At 39.4% G+C, this 17,096-nt stretch overlaps 1 protein-coding gene and 1 long non-coding RNA gene across 2 annotated transcripts; one reads left to right on the forward strand and one right to left on the reverse strand.

Moving 5' to 3' along the window:
- Nucleotides 1–1,345: 1,345 nt before the first annotated feature.
- On the reverse strand, nt 1,346–8,974 carry LOC149820525 (uncharacterized). The gene is made up of 4 exons (XR_016426844.1): nt 8,884–8,974; nt 8,546–8,740; nt 1,808–1,857; nt 1,346–1,651 (listed from the first exon to the last, which is right to left on the reverse strand). It is a non-coding gene; the product is annotated as an uncharacterized LOC149820525 (long non-coding RNA).
- A 923-nt stretch (nt 8,975–9,897) lies between these two features.
- On the forward strand, nt 9,898–11,259 carry LOC149820526 (HXXXD-type acyl-transferase family protein). The gene has a single exon (XM_089981817.1). It carries the CDS (start codon nt 9,898–9,900, stop codon nt 11,257–11,259), a length of 1,362 nt encoding a protein of 453 aa, XP_089837943.1.
- The last annotated feature ends 5,837 nt before the right edge of the window (nt 11,260–17,096 follow it).

The following is a 17,096-nucleotide window of genomic DNA, read 5'->3' on the forward strand; positions in this document are numbered from 1 at the left end:
TGTGACAGAGAGACTGAAGATCCGTCCTCCGAACCTCGCTCTGATACCATTGTTGGAGCAGGCGCAACAGAACAACTCCTCGGAAGGTGGGTGGTGGATGGAGCTCCAGGCTTAAGTGAGAAGAAGAAAGAAAAGAAGGAGAAGAATATGGGGGCTGTTTGAGGTTTGCTTCAAAGGCCTTTTCTTCTCACACTTGTATTTTTTGTGTATGTTCATAGAGGCCGAGTCCCTCTCAATTTATAGGCCTCCGGATTTCCTCTTCTCGATTCAACAGTCGGTTGAAAGAATATCGGGGTGTCAAGGTTTTGATAAAGATAAGCTTTGTACATTTTGAAAAACGGTTGTGTATTTTCAAAAGGTCGATTATTGCTTATCCATGAGCAAGCCTTCTCATGGATAAGCATGAACGTGAGGGCTCATGACCACACGTACCAACATAAGGCTGACGATTTCACCCTCCTGGGTAGCCGTCTACCCAACTCTCAGTGGGACTTGCCGATTTTCTCTCTTTAAAGAGAAAATCGGTAACTGTTTCACTAACTCGAGCTTATCCAGATGAAGCACATTCAAACTTGCTTCATATGGATAAGACCCTTCAATGGGCAGTTTCACGAGTTGGAGAGAGAATGGCCCACCTCTCTACTCAACCCATGAGACTCTATGTGAAACATGGTTAGAAAGGTCATGTATGACCAATAATTCCAACGCTTTTCAATATAACAATTGCCTGACATGAAACCAATTTTTTAGTTCAAGATTACCACCAAGAGATCCCATGAAGTCTTATATGAATGAGGACTGGATGTGTTGGTGCAATCAGATTACACATGGTTTGGATTGATGATAGCTAGAGAATCAACCTATTCCACAAGTCTCAATGGAGCAAAATATAGCTAGCTAGTGCATAACAGATACAAAGGCCCAATTTATCCTTATCTATGCTTATCAAACTCTCATTTCTATAAAATTGATAAAGTGCACACTGAACACATAAGATCCTTGTGTCTGTAATAGTAATGGCACAGTCGATCCACCGCCAAACAGGATGCTTATGTACAAGATTACTATGCAGCTATTTGGAAGCTGCTCGATATCAAACTTATTATTTTACCAAAGATGTCCTTCACGTGCAGAAGGCCTTCTCTCAATTTTTCTGGACACTTGCAAACTCCTCCAAGGCAATTGTGACCATCAAGGTGAATGCGTACTAATAATATCAAGTAGGGAATATCGAAAATTGTGGCATTTGCACATAAATGATCTGCCGTGAAGCATAAAATGCACCAACCTAACTTTTTTACCAGTTTGATAAGTATTCGCTCAATGAGCTCATTGAAAACATTAATATAAAATCTACTTATCATTAAGCAACCCAGTAATGTTTCGTTACCTATACAGGTCAAACACGAAAAATTGCCAGCCCTGCTCAGGCATACAATGCAGAAAAAATGAATTTCTTATCACCAAAGAATCATGGCCTCATTATTTAACTAGCCAATCCAAATGGTTTCCAAAACTTTACATGCCACAACTACTGGGAAGCCAATAATTGTCACCAAAATCTCCAAGGATCTTTATATGGAGGGACATAATTTTCTGTGGGAGGAAGGAGTCTAAACGAGTCTACGGCTCTCTTCAGATAAGGTCCCATCTGTGACAATTCAAATCACTTCTACTGTCAAGCAATAAGAACTTCTGGGTTGAGAGAGAGAGAGAGAGAGAGAGAGAGAGAGAGGCATATATCTATGCATATGTGGGTACTCATCCACTAAAGTAAAATTGTTTACTTCTAACAGAACAAACTTACAAGATCCCATTGCTTGTTAAGAGTCGAAGCAGTCAATGAGTATAGGGACCCTGCAACCAAAACAATTTTGCACCAATTTAGTGGACTGCTAATCTCAAACCATTTCACAAAATCCAACTCAATGTGAGATGAGAATATAAATTAGTAACCAGACTTGAACCCATGACTGCAAAGAAACCATCTCTACAAAATCCATGCCATTTAGCCAATACAACTATCTATGCAAAACTAATCCATTGAACTAAGACAAGTCCAGGGCCCACATAAACCGAGGAAAGTCTGTACAAGTGCCACGGCAATTTCCATACTTGAAGGTAGAATAGATCTCAAAACTATCATTAAGTAGATTTTATCCTTGAGTACTCTATCCCAAAGACGTGTGCACTATGTCACATGGGTGCGGGTGCGGGGGTGTGGCACTTTAAAAAACATTGGGTGCAGGGGTGCGGCAGGGCAAAAATGTAAAAAATTATATATATAATTTTAAAGTTTTAACAGTTAACATTGTCATAATTTAACACTTAACATTGTCATAATATCATTCATCATGCATGCAATATATCAACCTAAATATCAATCAAATAAGTAAAACAATTACATAAATCAACCAAAATATCAATCAAATAAAGCAGAAAAAAACTAAATTACATACCAAAAGTATATCCTACAATGTATATGACGATAAAGTAATGGATCGTAATAATTTTCTTCATCATCAAATGCATCATTAGAAGGAATACTGGACTCAGATAAATCCATGTTTGTCATGTTGAAATCATGCTCTCCCTCAAGGTCACACTCTTTTGAGTTTACATCCCAAAATTTGGATGTTCCTTGTCTGCGTTACAAACCAATTTGAAAATGTTAAATACAATACAAGTATATTAAAATGAAAAACTAAGAAATAATCAAATAACTAAGAGAGAAAATTAGTACATGTATTCATCATTGGTTCGTGAAAGTAATCGAAGATTTGAATAAACACACACTAAATCCTCTGCACGCTTGCTGGTGAGTTTGTTTCTCTTCATGTTGTGGATTTAAGAATATGTGCTCCAATTTCTTTCACAACAAGATGAACTAGCAGGATGCGATAGCAATCTTAATGCAAAACGTTGGAGAAGAAATGTTTTTGATCCAAATGTTGACCACCATGTGATAAGATCTATATTATCCTCTTCTCTCGCAAAGAGTGTCGGTCCATATAATCTCGAAGATAAAAATTTTTCAAACTCTTGTGTGACTTGATTTAGAAGATATACTTCTGGAAAAAGTCTTATCATACACATATTTCTATGCCTTGATAGCTCTGGGTCTAAATTTGGAGGGACACAACCAATACCACATGCCTGACACTTATTTGCATAATATTTTGGATTAAGAGAATGTGCCATGCAATGCAAAGAAGTGTTTCTCTTATCCTATCTTCTGACTAAAATTGAATGAATATGGTTAAAAAATTCTGAATCATTCAATGCAGATTTTTTTTTTCATGTTTTAAAACTACAACTTATATTTTTTCAATCATATTATCCCACATTTCATAAACTCTGTGAAACATGAGCTCATCCTTATCAACTTCTCTTAACATTTCCCAAATAAGTTGCGTAAATTTAAGAAAGTATACTACTATGTCTCAAAACTCATCATCAACAATGAATTTCTTAATTTCTTGAGCCTTGACATCATCATCAGTACGATAAAATGGCCAATTTTCATCAGTCACCATGCTAACCAAAGCATTCTTCACTTTTTTAATCCTCTTTATCATCACAATGATGGACACAAAACATGTTTCAGCGACCTTCATCAATTTCAGGTTAGAATGCCTATTAAATATAGCATTAACACGATGGTGGTTAACAATAAATTTTTTAATGCTTTTGACATTTCTTTCTAAATCTTCAATTTATAAACAGAAAGCATATGATTGTAAATTTTCTTCTTCTTTGGGGTTGTAGATGCTCTTTAGGGCCAGATTGAAGTTGTGTGCCATACAGGCAGTCCAAAAAATATGAGGCTACTCACTCTCCATACTCAAAACTGCACTTTTACAAACTGGAGCGTTGTCTGTAATGATTTGTACTACTTTTTGATCACCCACTTCTTTTATGACTTCTATAAATACCCCCTTCAAATACTCCACATTTTTATATTCTCCAAATGCAACAACTGTTTTCAAGAATACTAGGCCACTAAGCGAACAAACAATGAAATTGATTAGTGGATGCCATTGAATATCTGTTCATCAATCAGAAACAATAGAAACTCTATTTTGTTCACATAAATATTTTTTAATCTCCAACAACCTCTCCACATTTGCCTAATCTTCTGCAAGAAGTGTGGTTCGTAGTTTTTCTGAGCTTGGAGGCACATAGCCACTCAAATTATAATTTGTCAAAGATGTTACTAAATGCTTCCAATAAGGATTTCTAGCTGCATTAAATGAGAGTGAACTAGAATAAAAATACCTTCCTACTTTTCTATTCATATCCTCCCTTCCATATGTATTGAATGTTGCTTGTATCGTTCCTCTACCTCATATATTAACTTTTCTTTCTTTTTCAGCATCTTCTTGGTGGTTTCTAAATCACACACTAATTGCACAAGAATCACTCATTGTCTTTTTCTTCTCATATTTTTCTTGTATTGTCTTCACATTGCCTCATCAACTTTTCTGCATCCTGAAATGCCATGTCCTGGTATCTTCAACAAATGAGCCTTCACTCTTGTGTAAGACCCAACAAAATCTCTTTTAAAGAGCTTGCATCGAAATCTCTTGTTTCCACCACCTCCTTATCTAATTTTTGCAATATTATCTACATGTACCCATAGTGGCCCCACATCGTCACTCCCACTACAACTATCAACAAAACTAGCAGCAAAACTCACATGTGGGGATGAGGATGACGCAAGTCCTTTCCCTTTATCCGTCATTTTTATCCTAAAAACAAAAAAAATATTAAAATTAATTATGCAGACAATCAATATTTATAATATCGAGTCCAACTCCCGGCTCCCGGCTCACAAAGGAGAGTTGAGGGGTAGGCTCGGTTTGTCAGGCCGAGCCCAGCTCTCGGCCCATCCAGAAAAAATGAGTGAGCGAGCAAGCAAGCCAGGGGCAACAGACACGCTGAACGTGAGAGAAGATCCGATGCAACCCATACAGTAGGCAACACATGCACAAGGCACCTCACCCATGCACATCGCGTGCCTCAACATTCCGAAGTTCCGTACCCTATATAGGTGTTTTGGGCGCTGACAGGAGGAACCCGAAAAATACCTAAGCAACCATAAAAAATTTTGACCACCCAATCGTTGTCGCAGTGCGCAACATATGCAATGACTGCACTACGGCGCCATTCACCATAAACCGGGTAAGTCCCTTAGGAACGAACCGCTTCGGCTTATATAAACAGGATTTCCTTTTATCGCCGTTTGTTGAAAAAATAAAAATTTTCACTGACCTTTCTTCCAAAAAATCCTTTTGTTTTTTTCAAGAACGATGGTGGCATGTTCCTACCCCAATGCGCACATACCGGGCACTGTTAGTTTGTCGAAGAAGACCAAAGGCATTGGCTTTGAATGACAACCTCTAACCTTTCGCTGTAAGATTTTCTGTAATCATATGCACTTGCATCATCATAAAACCGGCTCTTAGGGCCTTTTCATAATCGTGAAAGGGGGGGCTGGATTAGGGTGTGCCTAAAGAGAAATGCCCTTTCAACTCAAGGGGTTGCATCTTTTAAATTTATAGTTATTTTTCTTAGAAAACATGTAACCATTGGTGATCATTCCCAATGATTACCTTATGACCATATATTTCAGAATCCCAACAATAGTACCAGCGGTGGACATAGTAACTGAATGGAGTAGCGGTTGTAATGTGGGTCATGCTAATGGTGGTTTTAGTGGGTACAGTAACAGCAAGAACATGATGGCAATGAATACAAAGGTGATGTTAATGGATGTTACAGTGACGTGATGAGGTATAGTAGTGATGCAAGAGCAAAGCAGGATAGATCCGGGTCTACACAATCTAGATGGGTCTCATTTTCTATTTTTTTATTTAGGTTAATTTGTATTTGAGTTTTGGATCATCATGTTAGATCACATTATGATAAGATGAGATTTATCAAGATTAGGCAGCGATTATCGAATTAGGAAGTTGTAATTTGTTAGGATTAGAAGCTTTCATCTATAAAATGACGGAGGACCTAAGGGAGTTGAATTTCAGTTTAATTGTCATTTAATTTCCAGTTTTATTGGATTTCCAGTTCATTTATTGTTTTCATTTCAATTTCCTGCTTTTCCAGATATTTTAGGTATTTTTAGATAATTGGTTGTAGCCAAGGTTGTTAAATGCGCTGAGGCGAAGCGAGGCGTTGAGCATGTTATGAAGGGAGGCGTAAGCCTCGAGGCGTTGGAGTGTAAGCTTCATGATCACCGGGTTCAGATATATATTTGACAATATTATATTGCTAACAAAATCTAAATGTGCAGATATGAAAAAATGAACCTCAAATCCTAGCTGGTAATCAAACATAGAATATTATATCACAGGTCGAGCTTTACTTTAAGACTCAAAGCCAGGACTATCTAAAAAGACAAATGCCAGTGGACTTCCATCAAATGGACATCTTTCCTCTTATCATCCCTCAAATTTGGAAAAGGTGCTCCAGGAAAAACCTTGATCTTGATCTACCTAATGAATCTATGTGAAACATCACTGAGCCATAGATCACCAAGGTAATTAAAGGATACCAAAATTTACTTGTTATGCATGATATCTCCTAGTTGTAGCTAAAAAAAGCCTACTTCAGACTATTTTAATATCCGTTAATGTATTGTCATCACTTAAAGAATAAGATACAAGCTGGTAGCTGGTCTAGTGACCTCATTTCAGATGAACAGTTTCCTTACGGTCAAGGCGTCAGCTCAATGTCAAATATGAGGGATCTGGTCCTGTCAAAATCCATTTCAAAGCCACCACCCCAGGCATAAAAAAAATCATAGAATCAGAGATACGCCGCACACAGCTCTCTCTCTCTCTCTCTCTCTCTCTCTCTCTCTCTCTCGGTCTTCGGCACGGCACCGTTCGCTCCCTCGCCCAATTCTGCCTCATCGGCTCCTAGAAGGACTCCGACTGCAGCAGCATCCTCGAGTACAACAAGGAGCGCAACGCCTTCGACAAGGTCCACCAGGAGACCTTCGGCAAATACGGTTGCCGCTGAATCGTCCCGAGTATGTTCCTCGCCGTCGACCCCAAGGGCCGCACCGTCATGATCGGCGCCTGCGAGAAGCAGAAGCTCGTCTACGCCCTCAACCGTGACACTGCTGCCCGCCTCCCCATCTCCACCCCTCTCGAGGCTCACAAGTCCCACACCCTCGTCTACTCCATCGTTGTCGTCGACTCCAACAACTCCATCTTTGCTGCCATCAAGCTCGACTACTCCGAAGCCAACCAGGACCCCTCCGGCCATGCTGCCATCAACGCTCAGAAGCATCTCACCTTCTACGAACTTGACCGAGCCTATTGACAATGGCGCCAACCTGCTCGTCACTGTCCCCGGCGGCGGATTTTGGCAGGAAAGGGGCGGTTTGTAGGGACTACACAGATGCGTACGCTTTAGAAGCGAAGCACATTTCAACTTGAGGTGTGTGCTTCACATGAGTGAAGCGTGCGTTTCAAGCCTGAAACGCCTCAATGCAACGCCTCAATACCTTGAGCGTGCGCTTCGCCTATGAGGCATACGCTTCAGGTATTGAGGCGTACGCCTCTCACAACACTGGTTGTAGCTTCGGCGTTCGGGTATCAAATCTGTAGGTTTCAGGAATGACCTTCCTGGATCGCTACATCATGTAGTAACTCAAGGGTTTTGGTTTTGGAAATGGTGATGGTTCCACCTGTTCCATTCCAATCTAATCTTTTCACATTAAAATCAATAAATTTTACCCATTTTCAGCAAATCCAATAGCAAAAGGGCACAAACATGACCCGATCTATGATCCACTACAAGATCCAAGTCTGATTCTGATTAAGCATGGGGCCCATACCAAATCTGAGCTACCTAGGTCCCATTCAATTACCCTTTACAGTGTCCAATAAGAACACGGTCCTAATAAGATTCAGATTTGGTTGGGAGTCTTCCAAGTTCCAACCATAGCTGGCCTCCGGGTCCAATAATGCTATGTCCAAGTAAATTGGATTTGACTATAACAAGATCCGGAACCGATACAATGCATTTAAAACGAATTAAGGGGAGAATAATACAAGGATTATGTATGTAGGTATAGATTTTATTCGATATCCGACCAAATTCGATTATGTTTAGTTGCATTTTGGTAAAGCCAAAACCATAATCGGATGCAGATATGGTTTTGATATTTTGCCACCGAATCCAAAAAATACCCGAATTTGATGGATATCCGAATACATTTACATGTAGGATCAGATTAAACCTGATCATATTCGGAGTAGAATTCAGATACGAAAAAAAAAAATTAGCAAAAGCGAACACAGACGTTAATCGGGATCGGACCGGATCTGAGTTCCGAAATAAAGACCTGAAATTTCTGCATCCGTTTTATCTCGGATATTCCAAACGCAAGGTAAAATTCCACAAAAATAGATAAAGGGATGAGAAACCAAAAAGAAAAAAGAAAAGAAAATAGGAAACTCCAGAACTGCTCCTTGAAAAGTATAATGAGAAAATAGATGAAAAAAAAAGAATCCACCTGAAGCGAAAGAGGTTCCCGGAGAGAAAACGAGAGACGAAGCCGTTCCGAAGAACCCTAACCCCACAACCACGAAATCCCTCCTCGAATTCCGAAGCTCGAATCCGAAGACCGGCACTCTTTCTCAAGAATCCGCCCCGTGATTCCGTTCTCCGAGCGAACTCGTTGTGGTTTCTCGATCCGAGAACCTAATTTCTGGGTCAAAGAACGTGATTCTGAGAAGAAGAAGAAGAAGAAGAAGAAGAAGAAGAAGAAGAAGAAGAAGGTTTCGATGGAATTGAATTTCGTGCTTTGAAGGGAAGAGTGAGAAACGGGGAAGAGGGGGTTGGTGAAATTACCTTGAAGAAGAAGGAGTCTGAGAGATATTTCCAAGAGGAGGCCTCCAATTTTAGCGATTCGCTTTTTCCTCCGCCTCCTCGCTTTTATCTGAGAGCGATTATGGTGGAAATGTAGTGCACTTATTTTTTTTATTATAGTTTGAATGAAAGTACGAATGTACCCTTAATAGTTCATTCTAATACTTAGTGGTGTCAATGGGTCGGGTTTGGGCTGAACCCGACCACTACCAAGCCTATAGGGGTCAGGGTTTGGTGATAAATAGGAAGGCTCGATTAGAATCCAAATATCTGAAGGGTCCGATTAATATATGGATTTGGGTATGATTGTAAAATTTCATACCAGACCTGGGCCTGACCCAAGTTTCAATTAAGATCTGCAATTTTTCAATGTAAAAATGATTAAAAAATATTAGTTTACCGGGTATGATTAGGGTCTGGTTCATGTAATTTTTATCGAATCCGAATATGGTTTTTCTTATAATGGATCCAATTAGATTTCAAGTTCGGACCCGATATCAACATCTCAAATCAGCTTTGGGTCTGGTTCTACCTGAGTCTGAACCAAACCCGACCCGTTGACACCCCATACCAACAGCGTCCTTTTTTTTTTGTTTGAGATGAAAGTACAAAACTACCCTTGATGATCGACACAGTAGATCCAGTGATCGATAATTGATGCCAAGATATTACTTGCCTAGTAAATATGTCTTTGTGAGTTAGGTTGCTAATTTTAGGGAAAGTGGTCTCCGTTCCTATGTAGGTTCCTAATAATAATAATAATGATGATAATAATAATAATCATAATCAAAACATGATTACCAATCGTATAAATTTGGCAAGTGTGCTTCAATTTGAAATATTTGATATGAATTTTATTTGAGGGTCATGGAAAAATCCATCACTAACTGCACCCAACCTACAACACACCTCATTGACTCCATGTGCCAATGCTAGTAGGCCATCAAAATCTCTCCTTTTTATAAAGGCCATCCAATCTCAAACTAAACAACTCAAATGGCTTCTCACATACAAGAGCTGCAATTCACTCATGTGGACATCCCCATAACCATTGATGCCATTGAGCCAGTTTTCCCTGCTAGCCCAGTTCCAGCTAGCACCAGTGATCACCTCTACCTCTCCAACCTCGACGACATGGTCGGCTCACGAGTCTTCACCCCCACCATCTATTTCTACCCTCGAAAAGAACCGGCCATGAGAAAACCAGTCAGAAAAATCATGCAGGATGCGCTGGCTAAGGTGCTTGTTCCCTACTACCCATTTTCTGGCAGGCTAAGGGATGCTGGAAATGGGAAACTAGAAGTATACTTCCCAGCTGACAAGGGTGCACTCTTTGTTGAGGCACATAGCAGCATCACAATTGATGACTTGGGCATGCTAGACGGTCCGAACCCGGCATGGGACCCACTCATCTACCGGTTTCCATCGGAAGGACCGTATGAGGTCATAGACATGCCTCTGGTCATAGCTCAGGTGACCTTGTTTGAGTGCGGCGGGTTTAGCCTGGGCTTGCGCCTATGTCATTGTCTATGTGATGGAATTGGTGCCATGCAGTTTGTGAGTGCATGGGCTCAGGCAGCAAGGGAACCTACCAGCAACATCATGTCCCCTAGTTGGGGTAGAGAGTGCTTGAAGCCAAGAGTACCACCTAGTGTTCAATATCCCCACACTGAGTTTGCCCAAATTGATGATACCTCTAACTTTTTCTCCATACTGAGCCCAGCTGGCCTAGTTCAAAAGTGCTTCCTCATTGATGCCCACTTCCAGGCTCAGCTCAAGCAACATGTTCAAACCCGCGGTGGAGCTCAATTTACCACCTTTGATGCAATGGCGACACACTTATGGCGGTGTTGGGTCAAAGCCCTAAATGTGTTTCCTAGGTCCCAACTCATGCGGTTGACTGTTTCGGTCAACGCCAGGGATAAACTTAGAGATCCAGCACTAACAAGGGGCTACTATGGCAATGTGATTGGGGTGGCTTGTACCACATGCACGGTAGCAGAGCTAGTTGATCAGCCTCTAGAGGATGTGGCTAGGCTGATGAGGGAAGCTAGACTTGCAGTTGATGAGGGTTACATACGTTCGACGATCGATTACATTGAGCTAGCCCGACCCAAGCTCGAGTTCACCGGGAAGTTGACCATAACAACATGGACAAGGTTTTCGCTGTACGAGAGTGCGGACTTTGGGTGGGGCAAGCCAAGGTATGCTGGACCTATTGGCCTGTTGCCAACACCACAAGTATGCTTGTTCTTGCCAGTGCCAGACGGTGCATGTTCAAGCCCTGGCTCAATCATGGTTTGTATATGCTTGCCTAAATGGTCAATTTCTAAGTTCAAACAGTGTCTAATGATGTAAGTGAAGTTGAATGCAATCTACCTTCTTAAGTTCTACTGAAATTTGATAACTTGCCTATATATCACTATATGAGTGGTTTTGTAATTGGTTCATAAATGAGTTCAACAAAAACTAATGTCCTATAGAATCAGGATTTTGAAATAAGGTCTATGATTCCAACATCTGTAGAATCTTTTTATGAAGTTATGTGTTTTGTTGCACAATATATATCAAGATTTTCAGAAAACTTGATGTGGTTGTTTCAGTTGGAGAAAGAAACAACTTGAGTTTGAACTGAATGATACCTACGCTTAGGGGTATCAACTGGTCAGATCTGGTTCGGACCCAGGTGAGCCCTAACCCGGATCAGTTTTGAGGCATGGGTACCAGGTCCAGACACGAATCCTGTTGGGTCTGCCATAAGAAAAACCATACCTGGACCCTATAGGGATTACATGAACCAGACCTGGTACCCGATAAAATAATATCATTTTATCTTTTTACATTGAAAAATCATGGGTCATAATGGGAAGTTGGGTCAGACCCGGGTCTGGTATGAAATTTCACAAACCATACCCAGGTTCATATTCTAATCGGACCTTTGGGACCGACCCGGTTTCTAATCGGACCTCCTTTTTTATCACCAAACCCTGACCCTATAGGGTTTGATACAGGTCAGGTCTGGGTCAAACCTGACCCATTGACACCCCTACCTACACTACAGCAAAAAGTGAATGTTTATCAAGTTGCTGCACGTTTGCATCCAGGTCCAATTCTTGCATAAAAATATGGAACTGGATCTAAGTTGCTTCTTCATCACCATCGATCATGAAAGAAAGCTACATCATACCAAACATGACTCATATATGCCACTCCAGATCCAGTAGGGTCCAATTAGAGTCTAACCAACATAAGAAAAACAAACACTATTTTGAACCCATGTCAATATGTCATGTGACATGGTTGGGATCCGGATCCACACGCCAACCCACTTTCACCTAGAAAACTGAATTTCGTGAAGGCATTTTAAAAGTTTATTTGCGACATAGAAGAACAGGATATCTGTGAATTTTATGGATCTTTTGTAGTCTCGGTTTTGGTGATTTCCAGTCTTTCTCACAAAGCTACTCGTACGACCTGCACCATGAGACGAGTTTGTAATTTTTTTCTTTCAAAAATAGGATGCAAGGATGCAATTTTTTTCTTAATTAATGAACACATTTTAAAATGTTTCACTATATAAAAATATATTTTTACTAAATTTATCAAAAATTATAAATATATTATCCAAGTCGTGTTAGCGTGTCTGAGCAAGTCAGAGTCGTGTCCCCTTTGACACGGACCTTACCTGGCTTGTCACTATGGCATAGATTCTAAGTTGGCTATAGGACTCTCTCTCTCTCTCTCTGCCCAAAGACCTTTAACTAGATAAGGATGGGGCAACCCTTTTGGCCATGCCAGTCCCATAATAGGCTGGCATGCTCAGCTAATTCAGCTGTCCTGGCCCATTTATCTTTTCAGTCAGATTTTATAATGTCCATTAAATAGCCAAGATAATGTGCAATTTAAGACCCACAGATACACTGTGTGGTAAATCGTATGATTGTGTTGTGCACGTAGGCTTTTTAAGAGCTTAAAAACTCAACAGTATCCGATGCACCAAAACTTCATGATCATAATTCCTTCATCCAAATTAAGTGTTACTTGTGGGGAACACATTTGTGGGGGTCAATTTGATGGAAACATAGCTGGCATCTATGACTTTTGCTAGAGACTATATATACTGAAAATGAACTTGGGATGAGGTCGATGAATGCTCAGCACAAGTTTGCGTCAAATAACACTTTTAGTGGCGATAAAAGTAAAGGTCCCATACCTTTAACGGTGAGGTCTCCGCTGAGACTTTTAGTGGCGAATTTTGCAAGTAATTTTGCGAAAACAGTGCCGCTGAGTGTTCATCGCGCTCAGTGCTAGTTCGTTTTGGTTATGCACCTGTGCCTACTCATATATATTCAAAACAAGTTTCCTACTAAACAAACTATGTAGATCACATCAGTAGCATTTGATCGACAAAAAATCATAATTTTTTGAAACAAATGGTGATTTCTACTCATTAGTTTCATACTTTCATTAGTTGCCAATATATACCCATATATATAATTACAACACACACAATATCTATATATATCTATATATATATATATGTATATATATATATATATATATATATATATATATATAGTCTCATCACCTAAAACATTCTAAAATTGTAAGTGTTTGCTTCATCTGAGCCCATAGCTATATTCTGTATAGCTTAATAGAAAACATGTATTAGATTAGACATTTTCATGTTTAGATTCATATTTAGAGCAATAAAAAATCAACGGCTCATAATGCACCAAAATTTGGTAAAATAGAATTCAAGGTTTTTTTTTATAGAATTTGTCCAAAGCATAGGCTTTAGTGAATAAACAATGATGGAACACATCTACAAGTGAGAAATAAACATAAAACACATGCAACTATGTCTTAGAAGTTAACTATTTGAAGGCTACTCCTCCCTTTCTCTCTCTCTCTCTCTCTCTCTCTATATATATATATATATATATATATATATATATATATATATATATATATATATATATATATATACATACATACATTAGAATATGAGAACTATTATGTGAACCATGATTTTTGTAATTTTTTTGTTCTTTTCTATTAAATATAACCATACAGATGTGTTCTACATGCATGATTTTATAAGGATCGCTTTTTGAATCATCCAATTATTATGTTTTTTTAAGGCTTTAACACTACAAGAAAATTGTTAATTAGCGACATAAATAATCTATCACAAATTTACAACGGATTAACTAGAGAAAACTAGTCATCTCTAAAATTGGAATTAGTTGCAAAATTATCGATGAAATTTTTTTATCTCAAAATCTGTCTCTAATTAGCGACGAAAATATTTCGTCTCAAACTCCCTTGCAAGTTCGCGACGGATGAGCAACAAATTTTTTCTGTCATAAAGCTGTCGCTAATTTACGGCAACGTTTGAGACAAAATATTTCCGTCGCTACTTTTCGATATAAAATAGCCCATCTAGGGTGCAAAATTCTCCTTCCCTCTCTCTCTCTGATTACCCTTCTCCTCCCTTTTTCCTCACTCCACCTATGTCGTTGACTTGCGCCATCATCGAAGACCCAGCGAGGCCACCATCCTCCTCAGGTACGTCGGGGATCAACTGCCTTCTCCTCTCTGCTCTCTTTTCCCTTCCCTTCCCTTCTTTTTTTCCCCTTCCTTTCTTTCTCCTGCGTTTCCCCTTTCGTCTGAACGTCGGCCATCGCCGACGCCCCTCCTCTTTCCATCTTCCTCTTCTCTATTTTCTTTTTTTTCGGTGTCTCCGGCTCGAGTGCCGACACCATTCGTGTCATCGCCATGAAACCCCATCTCCTCCGCCTGATCAACCTCGTGGCTGAGAGAACCTCGCTCATTTGCAGACCATCGAAGCGGTGTTGTCCTCAACCCACGCCGACTGACGCCCTCTTCCTTACCTTTTTTTTCTTCTTCCCCTTCTTTCTTCTTCTCCCTTTTTTGGTCTGTCACCGCATTCCCCTCTGTCTGAGCATCAATCGGAGGCAGCCACCACTCATTGCTGCCGGTTACTGTGTTGGCCACCCTCTGCCGCTTTGTTTCCCTGCGTATCCACCATCGTCGCCAAGATTTTTGGTAAGTCGCTACCCTTATCCGAATGTCCATATTCTTTTTCTCTTCTCTGTTCAGCAAAGCATGCCGGTGAATCATAATTTTTGTCTTCTTTTTTTGGAGTTTGATTTCACTGATCTGAGTAGAACTTGAGCCACCGTAGGTGGCTAGACCTTTGTTTTTGCCAAAAGAATGGCCCCAGTCAGGGGTTTTATTGCTTCATAAACATTCATTTGGATTGTCCTTCTGTTTTTTAGCCACATGACCTAATCAAGGTTTTCTCAGATTTTTGCATGTTTCCTCGCTTGGAAACCAAAACCCTAACCGATCGGGATTAGCTTTCTTGTCACCCTTTTCACTACTTTACTTTTGTTGAGTTTTTTTTTTTGTGATTAGCCGACTTCCTTCATGCTTCACTGTGTAGCCTATGCACCTGATTCTCAACATTGGGAATCATGCAGAACTCTTGTGTAACAAGAGAGGTACCTTCGCATTATTGATTCTTTTCGATATGGTTTTAGTGTTTTAGAATTGTTTCCAATAGTTGTATATATAAATATTTCATTGGAATTGGGTACCTCAATGCTTATATCATCATTGGGGGATGCACGGGACAACATGTAGTCCATGGAGCTGCACCACTCAGCTGTCTAATTTTGTTTGGACTTGTTAGGGTTTTGCTTCGCGGTTTTGGCCAATCGAATTGCCAATTTACGTTTTAATTTTTGTCGCACGTGAGCGAAAACATATTTAGAATTTATCATTTGTGTGTGTGCAGTTGCAACACTCTCCCCTGGTGAGAGGGTCGTATAGGTTGTCGTGTGTGGTGGTTGCACTAAACTTTTCAGATTTTGAGTTTGGCTTTACTTTTCATCGCGTCGAAAAGGTAGGATTCCTAAACTAAAATTTTTAAAATGTAATTCATGTTGTATGATAGAAATGTAAAAGTTAGTTGCATGTACACTTAGTTTGTAGCATAAGCACATTGTAGAAATGCTAGAATTATATTATATTGCCTATATATTCGTGCATTGAAAGTGCGTACCTGAGCATATGCGCGATGCTTAATGCTAAGCATCGCATGCGGCTAAAAATGCCAAGCAAAAAGAACGCAATAAGAAAATAAAAAATGTAAATGCAAATTGGGTAAATACCCATGGTGAGTAAGCGATGCAAGCACATCACATATTATTTGCTTTCTTGGATGCAACACTTTTCTGCTCACACACTCAGTTGTGGATATCTAGGACTATTCTGTTGGAGTTTGAACATCATGCTGAGCATGGTTTGAATGTATGAGAATAAAAGTGTTCTTATTTTTGTAGTTCAGAGACTATGCTAGTCATGGTTGTAGTTATCAGGATATTGAAGTGTGTTTGTTGTATGTACATGTTTGACATTGTTGTGGTATGAATGATTATTTTTATTGCCATGTTTGATGTGCCTGCATTCATGCTTGCATGAAGTTATTTTTGATTTGATTATGCATTCCATGTAAAATTGTATAATAAAAATATGCTTAAAATGAATATATTGTGTTTGTGATTATGAGTTTATCTTTCTAAATATCCTTATAATGGGTGTAAATATGATGTGATGGTTTTACATATAAAAATATTGAGTTATCAATGCATGCATAATAGTTTATGTGATTGCATTTTATGTTAAACATGATTGAGATTAAACCATGCATTCATGTCACATCTCTATTGTCTGATGGCACACGTATGGAAGAATGTAATCCAAATGATATACCAAGTGGATGACTGCCCAATGAAGAAGAAGACGAAGAGGACGAAGAGGAGGAGGGGGGAGAAGAAAAATATGAAAGTCAAACAAGTGATAAGGAAGCATACTCGAGCTAGTGAAATACATCTTGTAATACATATCACATCAATTTCTCATATGAACCATCTATTTTAACATTATATCTTGCATATCATGTTACATTCCATACATACTTAGCATGTACATACACAGTTCATGCATAGTTATAAAACTGATTCATATAGGATCTTTAAATCTTTACATTTCATGCATATGTCATGTCCATGCATGCCATGCTAAGATCAAGAGTTATGTAACTGATCAAAATAACATTTTTATTTGTTAGAATATAGTTCGTAGAGGTTGCAGTGGTCGAGCAC

The sequence above is a fragment of the Nuphar pumila genome, chromosome 12 (assembly GCF_984573655.1).
Source record: "Nuphar pumila chromosome 12, dmNupPumi1.hap1.1, whole genome shotgun sequence".
NCBI classification, from domain to species: domain Eukaryota; kingdom Viridiplantae; phylum Streptophyta; class Magnoliopsida; order Nymphaeales; family Nymphaeaceae; genus Nuphar; species Nuphar pumila.